General features: G+C 40.1%; 1 protein-coding gene and 1 long non-coding RNA gene across 2 annotated transcripts in view; one reads left to right on the plus strand and one right to left on the minus strand.

Annotated features, from left to right (window-relative positions):
- Positions 1–533: 533 nt before the first annotated feature.
- On the minus strand, positions 534–18,952 carry LDLR (low density lipoprotein receptor). Its single transcript, XM_072399572.1, has 18 exons — positions 18,741–18,952; positions 9,339–9,461; positions 9,107–9,229; positions 8,084–8,461; positions 7,864–7,986; positions 7,383–7,505; positions 7,163–7,282; positions 6,723–6,848; positions 6,445–6,616; positions 6,129–6,356; positions 5,628–5,746; positions 5,382–5,521; positions 4,740–4,881; positions 4,181–4,333; positions 3,819–4,088; positions 3,107–3,187; positions 2,298–2,458; positions 534–1,926 (listed from the first exon to the last, which is right to left on the minus strand). Exons 1-18 carry the CDS (start codon positions 18,805–18,807, stop codon positions 1,891–1,893), a joined length of 2,685 nt encoding a protein of 894 aa, XP_072255673.1. The 5' UTR covers positions 18,808–18,952; the 3' UTR covers positions 534–1,890.
- A 143-nt stretch (positions 18,953–19,095) lies between these two features.
- LOC140322922 (uncharacterized) overlaps positions 19,096–19,752 on the plus strand; it is a 35,292-nt gene continuing 34,635 nt past the window's right edge. The window contains exon 1 of the long non-coding RNA XR_011919273.1: positions 19,096–19,457. This is a non-coding gene — a long non-coding RNA (uncharacterized lncRNA). The remainder of the gene's footprint in view (positions 19,458–19,752) is intronic.

The raw sequence follows: 19,752 nt of genomic DNA on the forward strand, positions 1-19,752 counted from the left end.
TTTTTTTCTGATTTTAGACTATGCATGCAAAAGTATGTGGACACCACTCACATTTTTTTCAGTTTGGGTGATTCAAGTGATAGTTATTGATAATGATATAGCAAGCGCTATATTGTTAGACAATTGTAGGATTCCAACTTTGTGCAAACAGTTTAGGGAAAACTATTTTCTGTTCTGTGTACAAATCGGCTCCATAAGGACATGGTGTAATGAGTTTGGTGTGGAAAATGTGAATGTGGTGTCTGCTCATCAGACATTAGTACCTGACCTCACAAATGCTCTTCTTGCTGGATGAGGGTAAATTCACACAGGCATACTCCAAAATGACATAAAAACTTTCCAATATGAGTAGAGGATGCTATATCTGTTACAAATTCATATTGAAGCTCATAGTTTTGGAATGGGATGTCCAACATATGGAAGTGATGGTCAGGTGTCCATTAACTTTTGGCCATGAAGTGTATTTATCATTTGATGCATTTCAGGGATTACACCCCTATTCATAAAATAAAAAAACACAAGACTCAAAAGGATTTGAACAAATAAATAAATTATATATTAAACATTTCTTTTCCCAGTTGTGACATCAAATACATGTATATACAGCAAAACCGTATTCATTAACTGTACAGAAATTAATATTTACACCCTTCACAAAACAAAACATAAATCTCTACAGGTTCAGGCAGGTTGTTTCGATTTCAATACTGTAATAAAAGGTTGGCTAATTTCTACAGATACAGAAAGATAGAGAGAGGTCAGTGACAATTAGGATAAGGCCTTGGTGTGGTGGAGATCGTGTGCAGCCATGAAAGCGATTTCAAGTATAGAAGAAAAAGATTTTCTAAGCCAGTTGCAAATTAAGGCAAAGAAAAGGCTGAACGTCTTGATTCACAGTTCACAGGTAGCACCAAAGGTTCTATTTTCACGTAATCGATAAAAAAATATTAATAAAGCTTAAGAAACAGCCAAACTTTTCCAGGTTCCATAGTTCAAAACTTTTTCTTGTTTTTTCCTCTGCCGTCATACCCTGTCGGATACAGGCAGTTGGCCAAGCATGACGTTGAACAATCCAAAACTGTGCAAATAAAAGCCACAATATAAAATAAAAAAATGTTTCAAAATAATAAACAGAACACTTGAGACGAAGAACAAAGAAAGTGCAAGAGGAGGTACGTGGATTTTTAGAGAAATGGGATCAAAAGCAAAGGGTGGTGGTAGACGAGGCACTTTTGGGTTATTTGCGGCCTGTTGCGGCTTGCTACATTGTAGCGGGAATGCTGAGCCCGGATCAAAATGGCTTTACTCCGACCCCGAGAGTTGAACCTCAAGGCAGTAAACACATTGACGCCCTGAGGAGATCTCAATATCTACTATTCTCTACAAAGCTTTGTGCACTATTCCTCCTTTTCCCTCCAGTTTGAATATTTTTAGTGTTTTTTTTTAGAACGGTTTTGTGCTTTTAAAACAAAACAAACAAGAAAATAAACCCCAGCAGGTACATCACATTCAATCCTTCATAGTCTCCAGTGCTTTTATTATTATTTCTTAACTGTAACTTCCAGTCTCTTCACATCCACCTTGGACACCTTGTCAGTTTTTTCCTTCATAGAGCGAAGAACAATTCACATCGCAAAAAGAGGCACCAGGGTGGGACAAGGTTGGCACGCCTTTCAAAAAATGTCTTCATAAATAGCCCAAAAATATGTAACTTAGATCTATGTACATAGTGGATCGTTTGGTTTGTAAGAAAAAGATTCTGGAAAATCTCTGGGTTGTGCCAGCTGGCACAGTGGTTTGGACGGGTATCTTTTGGTTGCTTAGCAGTCATTGCCCCTGATATAGTTAAGCAGCAGAGTTTTTGCATTAGGCACAGTGGTCAAAGGTTGTTCAAGCAGCGTCGTCTTCCAAACTCAGCATCTGCCTCTGAAAAGACAAAAGAGATAGAGTTGAATTACATGTTACTACCAAAACCTTACCAGGCAACAAGAAAATGAAGTAAACTCCAACTTCCAAAATACATTAGAACTACAATTGTGTCAATAATCAGGATCTGTATCTAGCTCATCTTTCCTTCCCTAATATAATCTGATCAAGTACTGCAGGATCTGCATGTAGCTCATCTACACCTACACCTACACAATATAATGTTATACAGTTCAGTGCCAGGCTTTATAAACCACCTGTAACATAATGTTTTCCCTTGTGGCCCCATTACAGATATGTTGTGCTTTGGGCTTAGTGTATTACCTACAGAACATTCTAAAATCATTGGAAACTATAACCCAAAATATTACCGATGGGTAGGTGTATCCATCCTGACTTCTGCATATGTGGATTTCATCGTCTTCTGTGGTTTTCTGATACACAGGATTGTCAAAGTGAATAGTGTTGGTGTTCTTTAACCTCCAGTTTCGCCACAACAAGAAGCCTCCAAAGGCGAGTAGACAGAGTATGACTGGAAATTAAGAAAAAGAGAAGTTAGCTTGTTACAGACTGCAAGAAGTGTAAAATATCAATTAACTGCACTATCTAGGAAATATTCCAAGGGGGTGACACCCTTAGATTATCACATCAACAAATATAAAAAAAAGTGTGTTACCATAAGTAAGAATATTTATAAAACGACATGCTGGGATTGTTTTAAATTAACTGGGGCTAATGAACACCTAGTCTAAGCTCCAGTGTAGATATACACAATTTGACATATGTGGATGTTTGATGCTCAGAACAAACTTTCAGACTGTTTAGGGAACCCAATTTTTAGTCTGAATTGTTCCATATCCAAAAATTGAAAAATAATTGTCATTGCTCACTGCCAGATCATTGCAAACCAGCCCAATCCTGACAATGATCAAAATTTGGCTTAGCATATATTTATTATTTTTACCACTACAACTGCTAAGCTACAATACAAGTAACAGAAAAGACCAAAGACTTTTACTTGTGTACATGGATGAATAATGAGCATACAATAGGCAGGGCTGATTAGCTTTTCAATGATGGCGTGTGTTACACGTCAGTTCAATAAACAGCTCCACCAATACAAATAAGACTTGTGCTGCTACAAGAGTAGATTGTGCACAGAAGGAGAAAGTAAACTTACCGACAGGAATGACGACGTAGATAGCATTGGAATGGGGATGGTAATCTGTTGTCTCCATTCTAACATCAATGTTGTTCGCAACTGCAAGTAAAAAACATGGTGGAGGTCAATAAAATGTTGTTAATGTGTCTGTAGAGGTGTGCTGCCTATTGTCTACAATGCTTCATATCTTGAGACTTTGAAAAGATATCCTGTTTGCAAAATTTGTCTTCAAAATTCACTATCAATGGATGGTTCCTAGCTGAAATAACAGGCACTTATTCAGCACTTAACACAGGAGCTTTCCAGCCCATCCTAAAAAAAAGTGACATTCAAGTGTTTCCTTATGAAACATTCAGAACTGTTGTGACCCATAAAATTGCTAGCCACATGCATGAAATATTATTTCAAGCTCCTATTAGAAGAAAGCATGGTTGATGCCCTATCCCCATGTTGGTATTTTGGCTATCCAACTCTCGCCACCCAACAAATCTGGAGGCAACTCAGATGGAACAGACTGCCACACTAAGAGTTTGGCAAATCTATGTGATATTGCTCAATATTCTATGTTATAGTCAGAGGTTCCATAAAAAAAACCTATATGAAATTTGATATTACACCCTGACTATTGAAAGTCTTTGATTTTAGATGGATGAGCACCTATGGACCTGGAATGATACTAAAGGAAGATTTTATGGTTTCCACCACAAGGGATCCAAGAAGAGCTTTGTACCTGGATGTGACACCGTAGCAAGTTCTGGGGTAGAGATTTCAGGATTGGGTTTCTCAGTCTGAGGCTTTTCAGTTCTAACGACTGTTCGGCTTGTAGTGGATGAAGCAGTGGGTATTGGCTTTGTTGTTGGTTGTTGGGGCTTGACAGTAGTGGACCTTCTTGGTGTGGATGTAATCTTGGCAAGGATAGTACTTCTGGGAGTGGTGACTGGGGAAGGTGTTGTCGTGACTGGAGAGGAAGTAGGCTTAGTGGCATCTGGTGTAACAGGTTCTAAAAAGACAAGCGATACATTGGTTAGAGTGTTACAGAGAGGACATTTGCTAAGGCACACATTCACATTATAATGCATATTCATATTTTACCTTTTACACAGCTCCTCATATCTGGCCCGAGGTGTTCTCCATCAGGGCAAGCACATGTGTACTTAGGTGGGTGTGTGCCGATTTGTGGAGCAGGCAGGCACAAGTATTCACAGCCTCCATTCCCGAGGTGGTGAGAAGCACACCAATTATCACCTAAAGATCCCAGAAGATAGAAACAAAATTAACAAAGCTGCATAGATTTTTTTTTAATTATTACTGTTTTTGGAGTGTCAGAAAAGGTTATCAAAAGTAAAAACCCCCATTGGGCCATCACTGCTGTCTGTGTCCCTGCTAAGGAGGTTCACTTCAACTATTTGTCCTTTTCTGGACTCATAATGGGATGAGAATCCCAAAATTCGAGAACAAAAGAATGATATTGGAGAGCTGCAACTTGCCAAGCATCAATGGAAAGATCGTCATCCCCTGGGCAAAACAAGCAAGTTCCCCTCTGCACTGCAAGTTTTTTTTTTTCCTCCAGCGTTTCAGTATTAGGTACTGAAACATTAAATGGTTTTGGTGACACGTTACCCTACTGTCACAGCCCAGAAATTCTTTTTACCTTCAGGCTGTCCTCGGTTGTGGTACAGGACAATGTCTTCTGGAGATTGAAGGTCTTCAGCTACTTTTGTGATTTGGTTTCCTGTCAGTCTGTTGGCACTGAATATGGCTTCATTGTCAATATCAGTCCAGAACACAAGATCCTATCAACAATAAAAAAAATAAAGTAACTTATAAATGGGACCAAGGTAAATTAGCAAAGCTAGCGAGAACAGTGTAATCAGTGACCAAGGTGATATCAGACAGACAAACATGCAAATATTGACAGAGACAGAAAAATGCTGAATTGTTTTTGGATTTTTTTCAACTGGTCACTACTGAGATAAGACTTCAATGTGCGAGTCTCTTTTTGTAAATAGGGGTATGCTTCTGATACACCTGTAGAACTGTCCGTCTAAAACTGCACAGTTATCATGCCATCTAAATTTCCTGGTATGGCGCCAATGATGATAGACAAATAAAATAGACATCACTGGCCCAGATAGGTGGTGAGACAGTACATAAGGTTTTAACCCTTTTACCGTGTCCAAACAGAAGCAATAGCTTTTTGGCTTTTGTCTGTTCCCAACTATCCAGATCGTAAAGAGAGAAAATAAAATGGCTGGATTTGATCAGAAGCATATTACCAGGGATTTAAACTTACCTCAAAGACAGTAAGGCCGAAAGGGTGAGCTAAGTGTTTTTCATCGGAAATGACTATCCTCCTGTTTCCACCAGCAGCATCTATGCTAGAAAGAGTATGCAGCTTTGAATCCACCCAGTACAAGCGCTGATTGATCAGATCTAAAAAGGTAAGCAAAAATATTAACAAATGTTTAAAAGACAGGGAGCCAGAAAGCACCCAATAAACATAGAAAGACATTAAACAACAGGCTCATAATTCACTCACCCAGAGTAATTCCATTGGGCCACTCAATGTTGTCACTTACAAGGGTTTGTCTAGCAGCACCATTCAGGCCTCCTTTTTCAATCTTGGCAGGAAAACCCCAGTCAGTCCAGTACATGAAGCTGCAATACAGATATACAGGAATGATTTCATGGTGGTGGTGTGTGTAAGTACTACATAACATGTATTAGAACTGAAAGTTGACACTTTCCAAAAGTAAAAAGGTCACTTAATCCCTCCCAGCTAATCATTTCCTAACTTTTTCCCATTCTGTTCCAAGGATCAGTAAAGAAATTGACGTACAAAAGCTTTAAACCCACTAGTCAGACCTGCAGGGTTTTGGAACCCTTCCCTACTCCCATGTGACAGCACTAAATTCTTTTCATCCCTTATTCCCTATATAGAAGAGTACACTACTGCAACTACTCAAACTTTTACCAATAGATGTTAAAAAAATAAAAGAAAGTCATTTTTTGAATAAAAGAGTAGGTAAATGTCCCTCACCCTTTGGTGGGATCCACCACAATGTCACGTGGCTTAGCCAGGCCTTCATTGTGAAGAGTTTTACGTTTGGTTCCAAGTGTGTTGGCCACAGAGATGGAGCCATAGGCAGAGTCAGTCCAGTAGATGTTGGAATGGATCCAGTCCACAGCAATACCATCTGGTGCTAGGATCTCGTTTCCAATCACAGTCTCATGGTGAGAAAAGTTATGAGCTTTGTCCATGAAGGCACTGCGTAGATACAGATAGAGATTTTCATTTCTGATGCTCAGTTCTTTTTTGGTTAAACATTTTTCTATATAATATCAATCCCTCTTACCTGTAAATTTTCCTCTGTGATAGGTCGGACCAGTAGATTCTCTTGTTGGCAATCTCCATATCCAAAGCCACCACATTCTTCAAGCGAGGGATGAAACTGGTGTATTCGCTCCTGTCTATTGTCATTTTCCTCACTTCATGACGGTTGGTAAAGAATAGGTATGCAATGGTCCCTATTAAGAGAACAATATGACATCCTCAGAAAGAAGTCTTCACAGGGTCATTTATGTGTATTCACCAATATGACACCAATAAATGGGGGGCATAACTGGTACTCACCAATGCCCTTGCAGGAGCCAGTTGCTGGATCCATTTGGTAGCCTTCCTTGCATTCGCATTTGTAACCTCCTTCAAGGTTAGTGCAAATCTGACTGCAAATGTCAGGTTGTGTACATTCATTGATATCTGAATGAAAAACAGCAGAATAATATTTTAATAATGCACACAATTAATGTCTAAATTCAGTCTGGTATTGAAATGCCACATAACCCATCCCTTCCTATCTCAAAGGCACCCTGTCACACCCTTAAGGATACAGTAATAATAATGTAGCTGAATTTATCGGTTCCCCATTCGGAAATGAGTTATCTAAATAATCCAGTAGGCAGAGCTCTACTTTAACAAGCTATGGTCCTTAAGGTTCAGCAAGAAAAGCTGCTTTTTCTGTTATATCTCTAACTGTTTACTAACAATAAATGGTCATATAAAGCCCCATTTACCTTCACATTTCCTTCCATCCACAAGCTGATAGCCCTCCGGACATAAACACTCATAACCGATCTTAAGGTCTTTGCAGGTATTAGAACATCCACCATTGTTTTTCAGACACTCGTTTTCACCTTCAAGAAGAAATAGACATATTTGTATTTGTTGATATAAAGAGAGTTCATAGAAGGAAAATGTAATGACACTGATGCAGTGTACAAATGGGAAACTTACCACATTCCTTTAGAGGCTCATCACTCCAGTCTCTGCAGTCTCGAACATTATTACACACTTGGTCAATGTTGATACATTCTCCACTGTTACACTTGAATTTGTTTGGCCCTTCACATTTTGTCACTTAAAAGATAAATAAAACCAGGTTATAGCAATATAACATATGCAGGTACAAAAACAGGAAAGCATGATGGTTGCATTCAGGTCCTGGTCCAATCAGAGATACCATTGGTATGACATTTGTCTATGTCTTATGTATATGCCAGTGTTTCTTCCCAATCCCAAACCATACCGTTGGTTGAATTATCCCACAACCACTACTGGCACCAGTGTGTGTTTGTATTATTGTGGTAGGAACACTATACCATCAGAATATTCAGGGATTAGGACTTATTAATATTTACACTAATGGTAGGACATCTATATAAAGCCGTGGAATATGCTGGTACTGTAAAAAAAATAAAACATATTGAGTATTTACCATTTATGCATCCGATCTCGTCGCTAAGATCATCACAGTCATGTTCTCGGTTGCACTGCAGGCTGCCATGAATACACTTGCCATCATTGCATTGAAACTGATCTGGGCTGCAGGTTGGTTTTTCTATAAAAACACAAAATGAATGTAGTAAGCCTTATATCTTTTTTTGTTACATATTAGCAAGAAGGTGGTAGTGTTCCTAGTGACCTCCTGCACTTACCACAGTCCTTTTCATCTGACTTGTCTTTGCAGTCGAACCCTCCATCGCACTTCCACCTCATGTGTATGCATTCTCCGCTGCCGCAGTGGAACTCCAGGTTGGAGCAGGGTTTGTCGGTCTTAATAGGCTCTTTCCCTTCACAGTTTTCTTCATCAGAGCCATCATCACAGTCTGGATCTCCATCACAAGTCCACAGCTTAGGGATGCACATTGTGGAGTTCTTGCAGTTGAAGAAGTTTGGATTGCAGGTTGGGGCTGGGCAAGATTCTTCATCACTGCCATCATCACAGTCATGGTCATTGTCACAAACATATTCCAGGGAGATGCACATTCCACTCTTGCACTGAAACTGTTCATCTGAGGCACAGGGCTTGGGAGCTACAGTAAATGAGAAAGCCAGATTAAATATACTGCATCTTAATTAAATATATTAAGATTAAATATACTAAACCATCAATACATCCGCACCCCTGAGGTTTATTGCAATAACATATTCAGTGTATAAAAGGCAAAAAATAATTCAGTTTTGTATTTATTAATACATCAATTAACTTTTTTTGTAATGAAAGAAGTAAAGGTGACAGATTGGGAGAAGTAATGCAAGCATCTAATCGTGCTCATATACGAACAATGAAAGTGCTAATCATAGAAGCTCATCAGTTTGCTGCTTCTCCTTTCAAGGAGAAGAATCAGGTCTCTTACTGTGTGGCAGAGCTGCATAAATCTCAGGACTAGATAGGCACAAACACAAATCATTTGTAAAGGTGCATATGGATATTTCCAGGACCACTATCAGTAATTTCTAGGTAAACTTCCTGGACCCTCCTCCTTCATTCTTAAAAATTCCAGCATTGCAAAAGTCAAGTTCTTTTGATAGGGACCTGCTACAGATGCTCCCCCTTGTCCTCTACTGATGGCAGCCCTGGGTATTTTAACTGTCCTTTTAGAGTTCAGTTTTAAAGGTTACATAAAATCTTCTGCATTATGGCCTAGCTATACTAATCGATCACAAGAGATGCATACCACAGTCCTTCTCATCTGAGCCATTCTCACAGTCTTCCTGATGATCGCATTTCCATGCCAGAGGGATACATCGATTCGTCCTCCCACCACAGCTGAATTGTTGAGGGCCACAAGTTACAATTCCTGAAAAATAACCCATGGTATTATAAGTCTCACAATTATTATGAAAAAATAACCAATATCTTTCTCTATAGCCTAAACCCACCCTCCTCCATATTGCCCCAGAACTTACGACATGTCTCAGCGAACTCATCAGATCCGTCCCTGCACTCCTCATAGCCATCACACACCCAGTTGTATGGAATGCATTTGCCATCTCCGCACTGGAACTCGTTTCTGTCACAATTTGAAACCCCTAAAATGGAATAAAAAAAAGAAAAGGTTTAGAAATGCAGGGCTGATTTATGGATAAAAACCAAATCTACCAGATGCTATTACTAATCCGTCATCACAACTACAAAGCTCTGCTAATTCTACTCCACCCCTGTAATACAAAATTAGATGACAGGGGATTCAAAATGACACCATCTACCCAAGACAGAAATATCAGTCCACTTAGTATCAGTTTTACATTGGGTGATCTTTTATCTTTACATTCATTTATTGTACGTAGTGTGTTAGTTTTCATCCACAGCAATCTTTCCTACAAGGAAGTTAAAAAGCTGAACAATGTGGGAAATACCAGCACCTATCTAAAAAAGCAGAAACACAACTACCAGGAAGTCATTGGTGCTGAATATCATAGATACAAACTGTTTCTGATTACCAGGGAAAGTCCAACAAGGACCTGTCCTAGCAAACAACCATTCCTCGTAATGCAGGAGGAAAAGAAAGTTTCACCTACAGGTCTCTGTTCGGTCTTTCTGGTCTCATTTATAAAACACATGACACCTAAATACATAAACGGAGTAGACACATCTGATGCTCAGCAGGTCGATGAATTATATTTCATGTCAGGGCGTTATCTGTAGAATATATTTCCTGAACATGACACTGCCTGCAGGGTGTAGTTAGGTCTTATTCCCGTACAGTGAAGAACAGGTGTTACTTATTTTGTGAAATACGCTGCACTTTTTACCCAAAATAACATATATTTTAGAGAACAAAAATACAAACAGAACAACCCCCCAATTTTAAGTGCCCTATACAGTCTAAAGAAAAAAATAAGTGAATGATCCTGCAAATGTTAATATCACCATTGGGCTTGATTTATTCCAGGTTTGTTGGATCACCCAGGTTCATCCATGATAGTCTTCCCTAGTCTTGGAGAGCTTTAATAAATCAGGCTCAGTGTGTGCCTCCATGTGTGCCTTTCATGTTCCAGAATTTATGTGCATTCTATTTAGGGTTTGATGATGCAGAACTCAAGCAACTGCTGAAGAGCCTTGAACTTAATCCTTGGGCTCCAAAGCCGAGGTCTTTTTCAAAACCTGACTTCACAAATGCTAATTTGGCTAAATGGACACTAATTCCAGTTGGTACACTTCAAATGCTTCTGGAAATCCATCCCAGAGCTGTAAAGCTCCAGGGAGAGAGGTGGATTCATATTAATGTTCATGCTTTTGCAATGAGAAGTCCAACAAGCTCAAGTAGGTGTGGTGGTCAAGTGTTACCAAATTTAGTTTTTCTTAAAAATAACCGATTCTTCCCCAACCACGACAGAAATAGGCAGACAGAATATACAGAATGATATACTTTTATGGGAGTGCGCTGGGAACACCGTGAGTATTTTAAAGGCGGGAAGATATCACATACCAATATCTAGATTCATCTTGATCTATTCCAGTCACTCATGCATTGCAGCATTTTTTATGCGGTAAGGGGATAGAAATCTGAGATGCTTAAACATGCCAGCTTTTCTGGAGCCGAGCAAAAACAGAAAGTGTTCCTACACCCACCTCTTCTTTTAGCGTTCAGGGGTTTACGGGCCCTGTGAAAAGTTTGTAATTGTATCTGAAAATTCACACACAGCATTTATCTTCTAACAACAGGCTTACTCATAAAATGTCCCTACAGTGTCATCTCCCACTAAATGGTTAGGTTGTTTTTCTGACATTTTGGGGGTGGATCAATTTAGTTTTGTTGTGCTTTAAATAAAAGATGTTTAATAAAAAGAGTTCCAAGAGCTACAGAACAAAAGAGATAAACTATCGGAATTCGGATGGTTTTGTCTATGTCCACCTTGTTGGCCACCAGCAAAGTTCTCAAGAAGTACCAGAAACACTTTGGTGGTCTAATCTGGATGGATTGATCTTTTAGGGCCTTTTCACACTGTTGAGGTAAAGTAATATAAGTATAGTAAATTTGAAAGGGGAATACAACATCTGGGATGAAGTCTTAGTCCGAAGTGGCTTGGATTTGGCCAAAAGACGTCCACAGTATACAAAGACATCTCATTTATATCTGCTGTATAGGTAGAGTTATGGGAAATGCTGCACAACTGAAACTCAATCTCTAACGCAAACTGTGCAAGTTTCTGCCGCTAGCACGGTGGCTCAGTGGTTAGCACTTTGGTCTTTGTGGCACACAAGGTCCCAGGTTTGGATCTTGGTCAGGACACTATCTGAATGGAGTTTGCAGTTTTTCCCTGTGTTTGCGTACCCCTCTGGGTACTTCGGTTTTCTCCCACATTCCAAAAACATGCAGTTAGGTTATATGGCTTCTCCCCAGAATTGACCCTAGACTCTATTAGAGACAAATGACTATGGTAGGGACATTAGATTGTGAGCTCCTTTGAGGACAGTTACTGACATGACTATGGACTTTGTAAAGTGTTGTATAATATGTCAGCACTATTAAAATACTGTGTAATAATAATAATTAGGTGTGGAGAGGGTGTGGTTTGAATTAAGGTCGTTATAGTCCCTAAAAAATGTTCTTGCAAATTTTTTTTTTCATCTAAATGCAACACAAAGTTGTGCATTGTAGAATGTTACAAACTACAGCACAGCAACACTAAACACATGCACATTTTAATGAACATGATGGCAACACGTGGGCGAGGGACCCTTAGGTGTGATATTTCAACATAACATCACTATATCACTGTGTATTGCATGTTATACTGAGCCCTTGTATTCTTTTTAAATTTTTATATATTAAATATTGAAGCCTACCCACACAAAAGCATAAAACATGCTAAAATACAACATAAAGCTAAGAAACACGAAAAGAGGATAGTCCTCGATTTATGGAGAGCAGGAAAATGGAAACTTGGCAATGACTTCTGTGGATGAGTGACAGAACAGCCGTGTTCGTGCTCTCCATGCATTGCTATCTCACTACAAGCATTTTCTTCACGCTCCTACGGGTGTGGTTACACTTCTCAAGGCTTTAAAATTTCAAATACGAAATGGCACATACGTCACAGCACCCAAGAACCAACCTAACCATGCTGGCAATTACAAATTCAGCAGCTTTTTTCTTTTTTCATAATTCTGATCTGTCAGCAAATATAACTCGATCGTTCCAGCTTATAAATGGCACATGGAGCCATTTTTATTTTTTTTTAAGTCACGGTATAAAATTTCACTGCCTACTCGGCAGCGTGTACTTGGAAAGTAACATTTGGCTTACACATTAACAGCGTGGTACGTTAAACGCCCACATCTGAACTTTACCCTGATTTTATATCCACTAATAGAGAGATATCGTATACAGGTAAAAAGCTGGCAAATGTATAAACCCCAACGGTAAAAAAGCTTTCCATGGTAGCACCAATTCAATATGTTGAGTTTGGTTGTTTAACAATTGTCCAAAAACTGGCAACTTATTTGCGTACAAATGGGCAGCTATTTATGTGTTTAATGCATCCACACTTTCAATGTATTATTTCTTTTGTCAAACTGAGGACGATAAAAAAACATGTGGCCTTATAAAATGGTAAAAGCCAGAAAAAGTTAGAATAAATATGGGCATACAGACATCTATGCACACACAGCCCTGGCATCTGAAAAGACCAATCAAAATTTAGCAATTTTATCAGCCTCCAAAATTAAATCCAGTGTGATAATAAAAAGCTCAAAACAAAAAAACACACCACTAACAAAAAAAAATTCCTTGTTTGGTCATGTGTATGGGATTCTTGATCATTTAACGAAGAAGCAAAAATACTTGTACAGTTCAGAGAAGATTTTGCAAGCAAGGTTTCTGTTCTGGGTTTTGTAGGAAGCCAAAAAATTCCAGGAAATAACTACACCAGATGGTTACCGCAAGTCTGATGTGTTGATGCAACAATAATGTTTTTATATATATATATATATATATATATATATTTATTTATTATATATATATATATATATATATATATATATATATATCTATCTATAAGTAAATCTGGGAGCTCCAGCAATGCAGGGTGTGGCCCTCATGGAAGCGATGGGGAAGGAGGGTCCTGGGTGACACTCATAGAAATGATCACAGATGCCACAACTGTTCTGAATTACAGAACACAGACAATGAAACTGATCCTGACCTCAGCATTGCAAGCATTTTTTCGCCAATTGCTTAATCCAAGCATTTCCAAAATCTTCACACTGGCAAGTCAAGACTCAAAATCTCGAAACTTTGATTTGCCAGTATATATAACCACCCCGAGGCCTCGTTCACACGGGCTTACAATACAGGGAATTTGCTTTGCTTTGCAGGGCCAATGCCCGCTCTGTAATTTAAAAGTCCTCATGTCTGAATTGTTCCTTTCACTGCCACAATGTGATGTTTGAGTGACCTGTCTGAATATTAAACATATTTCTAGCCTAGTAACATGACATATTCAAGTCACAAAGGCAAAAATACACAGGGGCTGTCTAGTTATTTAAAGACAAAGATGAAGGCATTAAACATGAGCCATCTCTGAGAATAAACCGGGCCAATGGAAAAAGGATTGGATTTTGGCACAATGCCGCAGCATTAATGCCATCCTGTGAATGACGGAATTTCCTATATGAACAGAAAGTACAATCAGCTGTGCAAAATTTACTTAACCTTTTAGTTTTTATATTGTGATTTGATTTCTTTACATCAAATCCTTTAAATGAAAAGAAGCAATGGACTTAGAGGATCATCCTACAGGCCAATGTTTTCTATGTGCCAATGTATACTACTTTCTATTCCCAGCCATTGCTTTTATTATATATTTAGTCTAGCACTCAATGTAAAGCCTTCTACTTGTGCTCCGACCTTGAACTTTTCATTTGCTTTGCAAACGTGTTTACAATCTTATAGATTACATTGTACGTGTTCTCTTTGAGTATTTTTGCTATTTAGATTTGCAAGTTTCAGGACCTCTTTTTCTACGTATTTTTACTATGAGTAAGTTGAGGCTCTCCAGAAATTCAATCATGTCCATCATTGCAAGAATCAGAAACTATTGCTGCCTATCGCTGCATGGGATGGCGCCCTAAGAAGCAGAATTCTGGTAATTGTTGACGTCAAGGGTTTCAGAGGTGCGATAAAAATGTCCTTTGAGAAGAGTCAGACATTGAAAGTGACCAAAGGCTTGCAATGAATGTTTTGGAGGTGCAAGATGGATAGCCCCTAAAAGTGGATGGGGGTAGCTGGTGACCTGAATTCAGGTCAGCGCTTACATTGAGAAATTCAAACATGGAAGAAGAACGGACCCTGAGAGGAGACGATTTGAAGCCAGCGATCAAGTGCTTGCATTCAGCGTTTCAGAGATGAAAGATGGATAGCCCCAAGGAGACCACGGCTGTTGACCAGAACTCTAGTCAGTGCTTGCATTGAGGCTTTGGATAATGTGAGCTGAATGGGCCTAAGAGGAGTCAGGACAAAGCCAGATATCTGGTCAGTGCTTGCATTAGGGTTTCATAAGTGCAAGAAAAATGGCTTCTAATTGGAGCACTTATGTCAGATCAGTGCTTGCACTCAAGGTTTCAGAGGTCTTTGTTGGATTCCCCGTAAGAGGTGGTGGGCTGGGGCAGGCGACCAGAATTCTGGTAAGTGAATAAATTGCGGATTTCAGAGGTGCAAAAAGGCCTGAGAGAAGATGGGTCGAAGCCGGAGATAAAGTGAGGGTTCCATAGGTGCAAAGTGGATGGCCCCTAAGAGGTGGTGGGCCAAAGCGGACGGCCAGAAAATTCTGTTCAGTGCTTGCATTGGGGGGTTTCATAAGTGCAAGAAAAAATGGCACCTAAGAGGAGGCAGTCCAAAGCCAGATGTCAGGTCAGTGGGTTTTCAGAGGGGCAAAGAAAGTTCCCCAAGGGTTTTAGAGGTATGAGAAAGTTCCTAAAGGAAAGAAAGTACAACCACGGGTACTCATTAACGCTGCTCATGTCATTGAACCATGACACCTATCCACACCTGGAAACCAACGGGTGTCAGAAGGTAGCTGGCAATGTCCACAAAAAAGCCGAGCAATGTTGCTAACCTGGCCTGAACTCAGCAAGGGGTTCCATGAAGACATCCCTGTAATACAAGAGCGCAGAGATAACGCACCCACCATTTTCTAACATCTCTCTATGAGAAATATAGATGCAGCTGCCATATATTTTAAAGATAATGACAGAGAAAATGTGCCAGCCTGACACAAAAGCAAACGGCGTTGTATTTTCTATGCATTTTAGGTGCATACAAAGTGTTTACAAAGCAAAACAGGAGCCCAATTGCATAGCAACGCAACTCCTCGTGGTTGCTATGGGGAATCAGGACCGATTTTGCAGCAGTTTTTAGAAAGGAACGTCGTCGAGGAATAGGTTTTACTCGTCTTTTTTACACTTTCTTGGCAGGCTGCAGTGAAAGTTGTAGTTTGGCTGATGACAAACAGTCTTGGAGGTGAAATTCAGCCAGCTTCTCCACTTATCTGCGACCGACCTACAAATGTTCTCAGAAACTATAAAGTTATGGAGCAATCACGCCCAGGCCGGAGCACGTTTGGTAACTCTTATCGGCCCCACCACGCCCTTGCTGAAGTGATGACATATTCCGTGAGGAGAATGACGCATTTATTAAACAGGCCCTGTTGCACATTTCCTTTTTATTGCAATGGAGGAAAGTGACAAATTTTATTGAAAGGACACACTGAGGAAAGCGGCACCTAAAGAGGACCTGTCACCACCTTATTATTATATATTATTAAGACCTAAGACTTGCAATGAGCAGAGTGAGAATTTTGTTTTGCACATTCTAAACAGAGTAATTTTTTTTTTAGAAATGGAACATTTGTTGGCGCTTCGCTCTAGCGCATGTGTCACACTACAAACTGTCCTGAAGGCTGAACACAAAGCAGCAGCTCCACTGCAGCCCAGGCCAGCAGGTCATACAGCTGTCAAAAAAGCAAAAACCCTCTCTCCTCATTTCCCTCCTATATGTCATGTTTACTGACACGGTCCCTTTAAGACCCAGGGCGGGAAATCCACCTCATAGAAGGCTGAGTTCCAAACGCCCATGGAAGCCACGCCCTTTACTAGTGCTAGGGGCGGGCCTCATCATCGGCAGATATTACGATATCCAATCAGAAGAGGGGAGCGGTAGCCCATTCAACCTGTGGCGTAGGGTTTGGCTGGGAAGGGAACGCCCATGTGTGAAAGCCGGGTTGTAACTGTCAGTGACATGAGCGCTGTAAATTACCTCAGGCCGATTCACCTGATAATGACATTCACCCGGGAGCTAATCAGTTAGGTTTTAGAACAGCCATAAAACGTGCACTCCCTCCTCCTCCCCTCCACCTCACATCTGCGGTTATCTGAGGATAAGCTGCTCCTCCCACACCCACCAGGGGACCCCCAATAATGGCTGACAAGAAGCCAAGCCAATGTCTGCAAGAACAGCACATTTGTAGGACTACAAGTCTCATCAGAGAACATACCCTTACTGCACTACAGCTTCAGGCAGAACCACAAGTCCCAGCATTGCCTTCCTAACAGATTTGGTTCCCAGCTCCCACCCCTGGGATGTAATAATGCCAATACTAATACAGAACATATAGAAAAAGACAGAACTACAAATCCCAGCCAGCCTTGGGCTTTCTATAGCATTCTAGAGCTCTTTCTGGGAACAATACCTGCCCTCAGGTAGGACTATAAGTCCCAGCATGCACTGGGCTTCTATAACATTCTACAACCCTACCTATAATATAACCCAGAGAAGACAATATAAAGGCAACGGTCCTCAAGGTGGACTACAAGTCTCAGCATGCACTGGGCTTCTTTAGCATTCTACAACCCAACCTATAATAATAGAACACATAGGAGACAATATAACACTGTCCTCAGGTAGGACTACAAGTCCCAGCAGTCCCAGAGCATTTATAACATTCTAGACCTCATGATAAAACACATTGTTGCAGTTCAACTGTAACACATAGAAAACAATAGGTAGGACTACAAGTCCCAGCAATCCCTGAGCACCTATAGAATTCTAGAACCCAATCCAACACATAGAAGACAATATAAAAAATGGGCAACTGTGCTGTCCTCAGGTAGAACTACAAATCCCAGCAAGCCCTGGGCTTCCATTGCCTTCTAGAACTCATGATAAAGCAGTAACAATTTATTTATAATACATAGAGATCAATGTACAGCAGCAGCTGGGATGTCCTCAGGTAGGACTACAAGTCCCAGCAAGCTCTAAGCTTCCATAGCATTCCTCAACCCAACCTATAACACAGAGAAGACAATATAAACTATCCCCAGGTAGGACTACAAGTCCCAGCAAGCTCTGAGCTTCCATAGTATTCAACAACCCAACCTATAACACAGAGAAGACAATATAAAACTGTCCTCAGGTAGAACTACAAGTCCCAGAAATCTCTGAGCTTCCATAGCATTCTACAACCCAACTTTTAACACAGAGAAGACAATATAAAACTGTCCCCAGGTAGAACTACAAGTCCCAGCAAGCTCTGAGCTTCCATAGCATTCTACAACCCAACCTATAACACAGAGAAGACAATATAAAACTGTCCCCAGGTAGAACTACAAGTCCCAGCAAGCTCTGAGCTTCCATAGCATTCTACAACCCAACCTATAACACAGAGAAGACAATATAAAACTGTCCCCAGGTAGAACTACAAGTCCCAGCAAGCTCTGAGCTACCATAGCATTTTAGAATTCAAGATAAAACAGTTACATTGTAACAATTATATTACATAGAGATCAATGTACAGCAGCAGCTGAGATGTCCTCAGGTAGGACTACAAATCCCAGCATGCTCTGGGCTTCTTTAGCATTCCAGAGCCCAACCTATAACACAGAGAAGACAATATAAAACTGTCCTCAGGTGGGACTACAAGTCCCATCAAGCACTGGGCTTCTATATTATTCTAGAACTGATAATAAAACAGTTACATTGTAACAATTTAGTTATAATACATAGAAATCAATGTCAAGCAGCAGCTGCGTTATCCTCAGGTAGAACTACAAGTCCCAGCATGGCCTGACAGTCCCCAGTCATTAGTGGGGTTCCTTTAGCCCCCCATAGGGCAGCACTGTCAGAGTCCATGCAATGCAATGCACAGGTAGATCTGCACCTGTCTATTGCCCCCAGGTCATCATATAACGGTGTGCAGCTATTCCTTGTCAGCCAATGCAAATCTACAACCACAGCTTGTTATAGGAAGACAGGAGACATTTAAATGCCCCCCAAGGCACACCCAGATCTCTGGATATCCCATGCTTACCTGAATTAGCAGATATCAGATGTATGAAAAGCAGCATCAGTACCAAACAGGACCTGTAAAGTTCCATATTAATAAAAATGGGATTAGTAACCCTTATCTCTATCTATAAAATAAATGGCAGCTCTCCTATTGCAATTTATAGCTTCCCCTTGAAAGCAGCAAAGGGGCTGCAAGCTGTCTACACACAAATGATTCAGATTGCACTGTGTTTAGGGTAGTCACCAATTTCAATTCATTTTTTTTTTCTGCACTCTATTGGAGGAGGTGGGGCCAGAAAGTGGTGTGATTTTTTAAAGATGGTATTGTTACTACCCAACAAGGAGGAGTCTGCAACACATGATATGACATAGTCAGTGCACTCCTATGCTGGGCAATGGAGCAGAGACACACACCCTAGGGCTGAGTCATTTCCTATAGGCAACTCCTACATACATACCACAAATGCCTGTGTACCCTGTGTGAGGGTATAGGAATAATAATGTATATGAGATATGAATATGGGGAAACAACTCTCCTCTGCTATATATATATACATATTTTATATGTGTGCACTGCAAGCCATAGAAATAAATTCATGTTACAATTGTCATTTTAATACAATGTTATAAAATAGTCTTTTTCATTTTTATCAAGGCACTGGACGGTGCAGGTAGCTGAGTATAGAAGATCCCAGCAAAACTTGAAGCAGCACAGACCAATATATCCAACATGCAGCAAGTAAGTAGAGAAGGTCAGGGGTTATGCAGAGAATTTAAAAAGGTGGACTAAACTTGGTTCTTTTATTTGCACATGGTGTTCTCTCCAAATGCTAAACAAAACTTGTGAAAGAAAAATGATAATTATATTCCTTTTAGGGTGTAAGCTCTTTTGGACAGGGTCCCCCTCTCCCCTATTTAATGTACAGCATTGCATATGTTGGTGTTTTATAAATACATAATAATAATAATATTACCTCTGCTTTTGCTCTCAGTGCCTAGGCATGGGTGATGTTACCACCCCTTTGAGGGGTCAC

The sequence above is a fragment of the Pyxicephalus adspersus genome, chromosome 2, assembly GCF_032062135.1.
Source record: "Pyxicephalus adspersus chromosome 2, UCB_Pads_2.0, whole genome shotgun sequence".
Lineage (NCBI taxonomy): Eukaryota > Metazoa > Chordata > Amphibia > Anura > Pyxicephalidae > Pyxicephalus > Pyxicephalus adspersus.

Coding starts and splice junctions, on each gene's coding strand:
- LDLR (XM_072399572.1), bottom strand. CDS start 18,807: ATGGAACTTTACAGGTCCTGTTTGGTACTGATGCTGCTTTTCATACAT. Junction 5,747..6,128: donor GTGGTGGATCCCACCAAAGG/GTGAGGGACATT, acceptor TCTGTATTGCAG/CTTCATGTACTGGACTGACT. Junction 5,522..5,627: donor GCCCAATGGAATTACTCTGG/GTGAGTGAATTA, acceptor TTACCTTTTTAG/ATCTGATCAATCAGCGCTTG.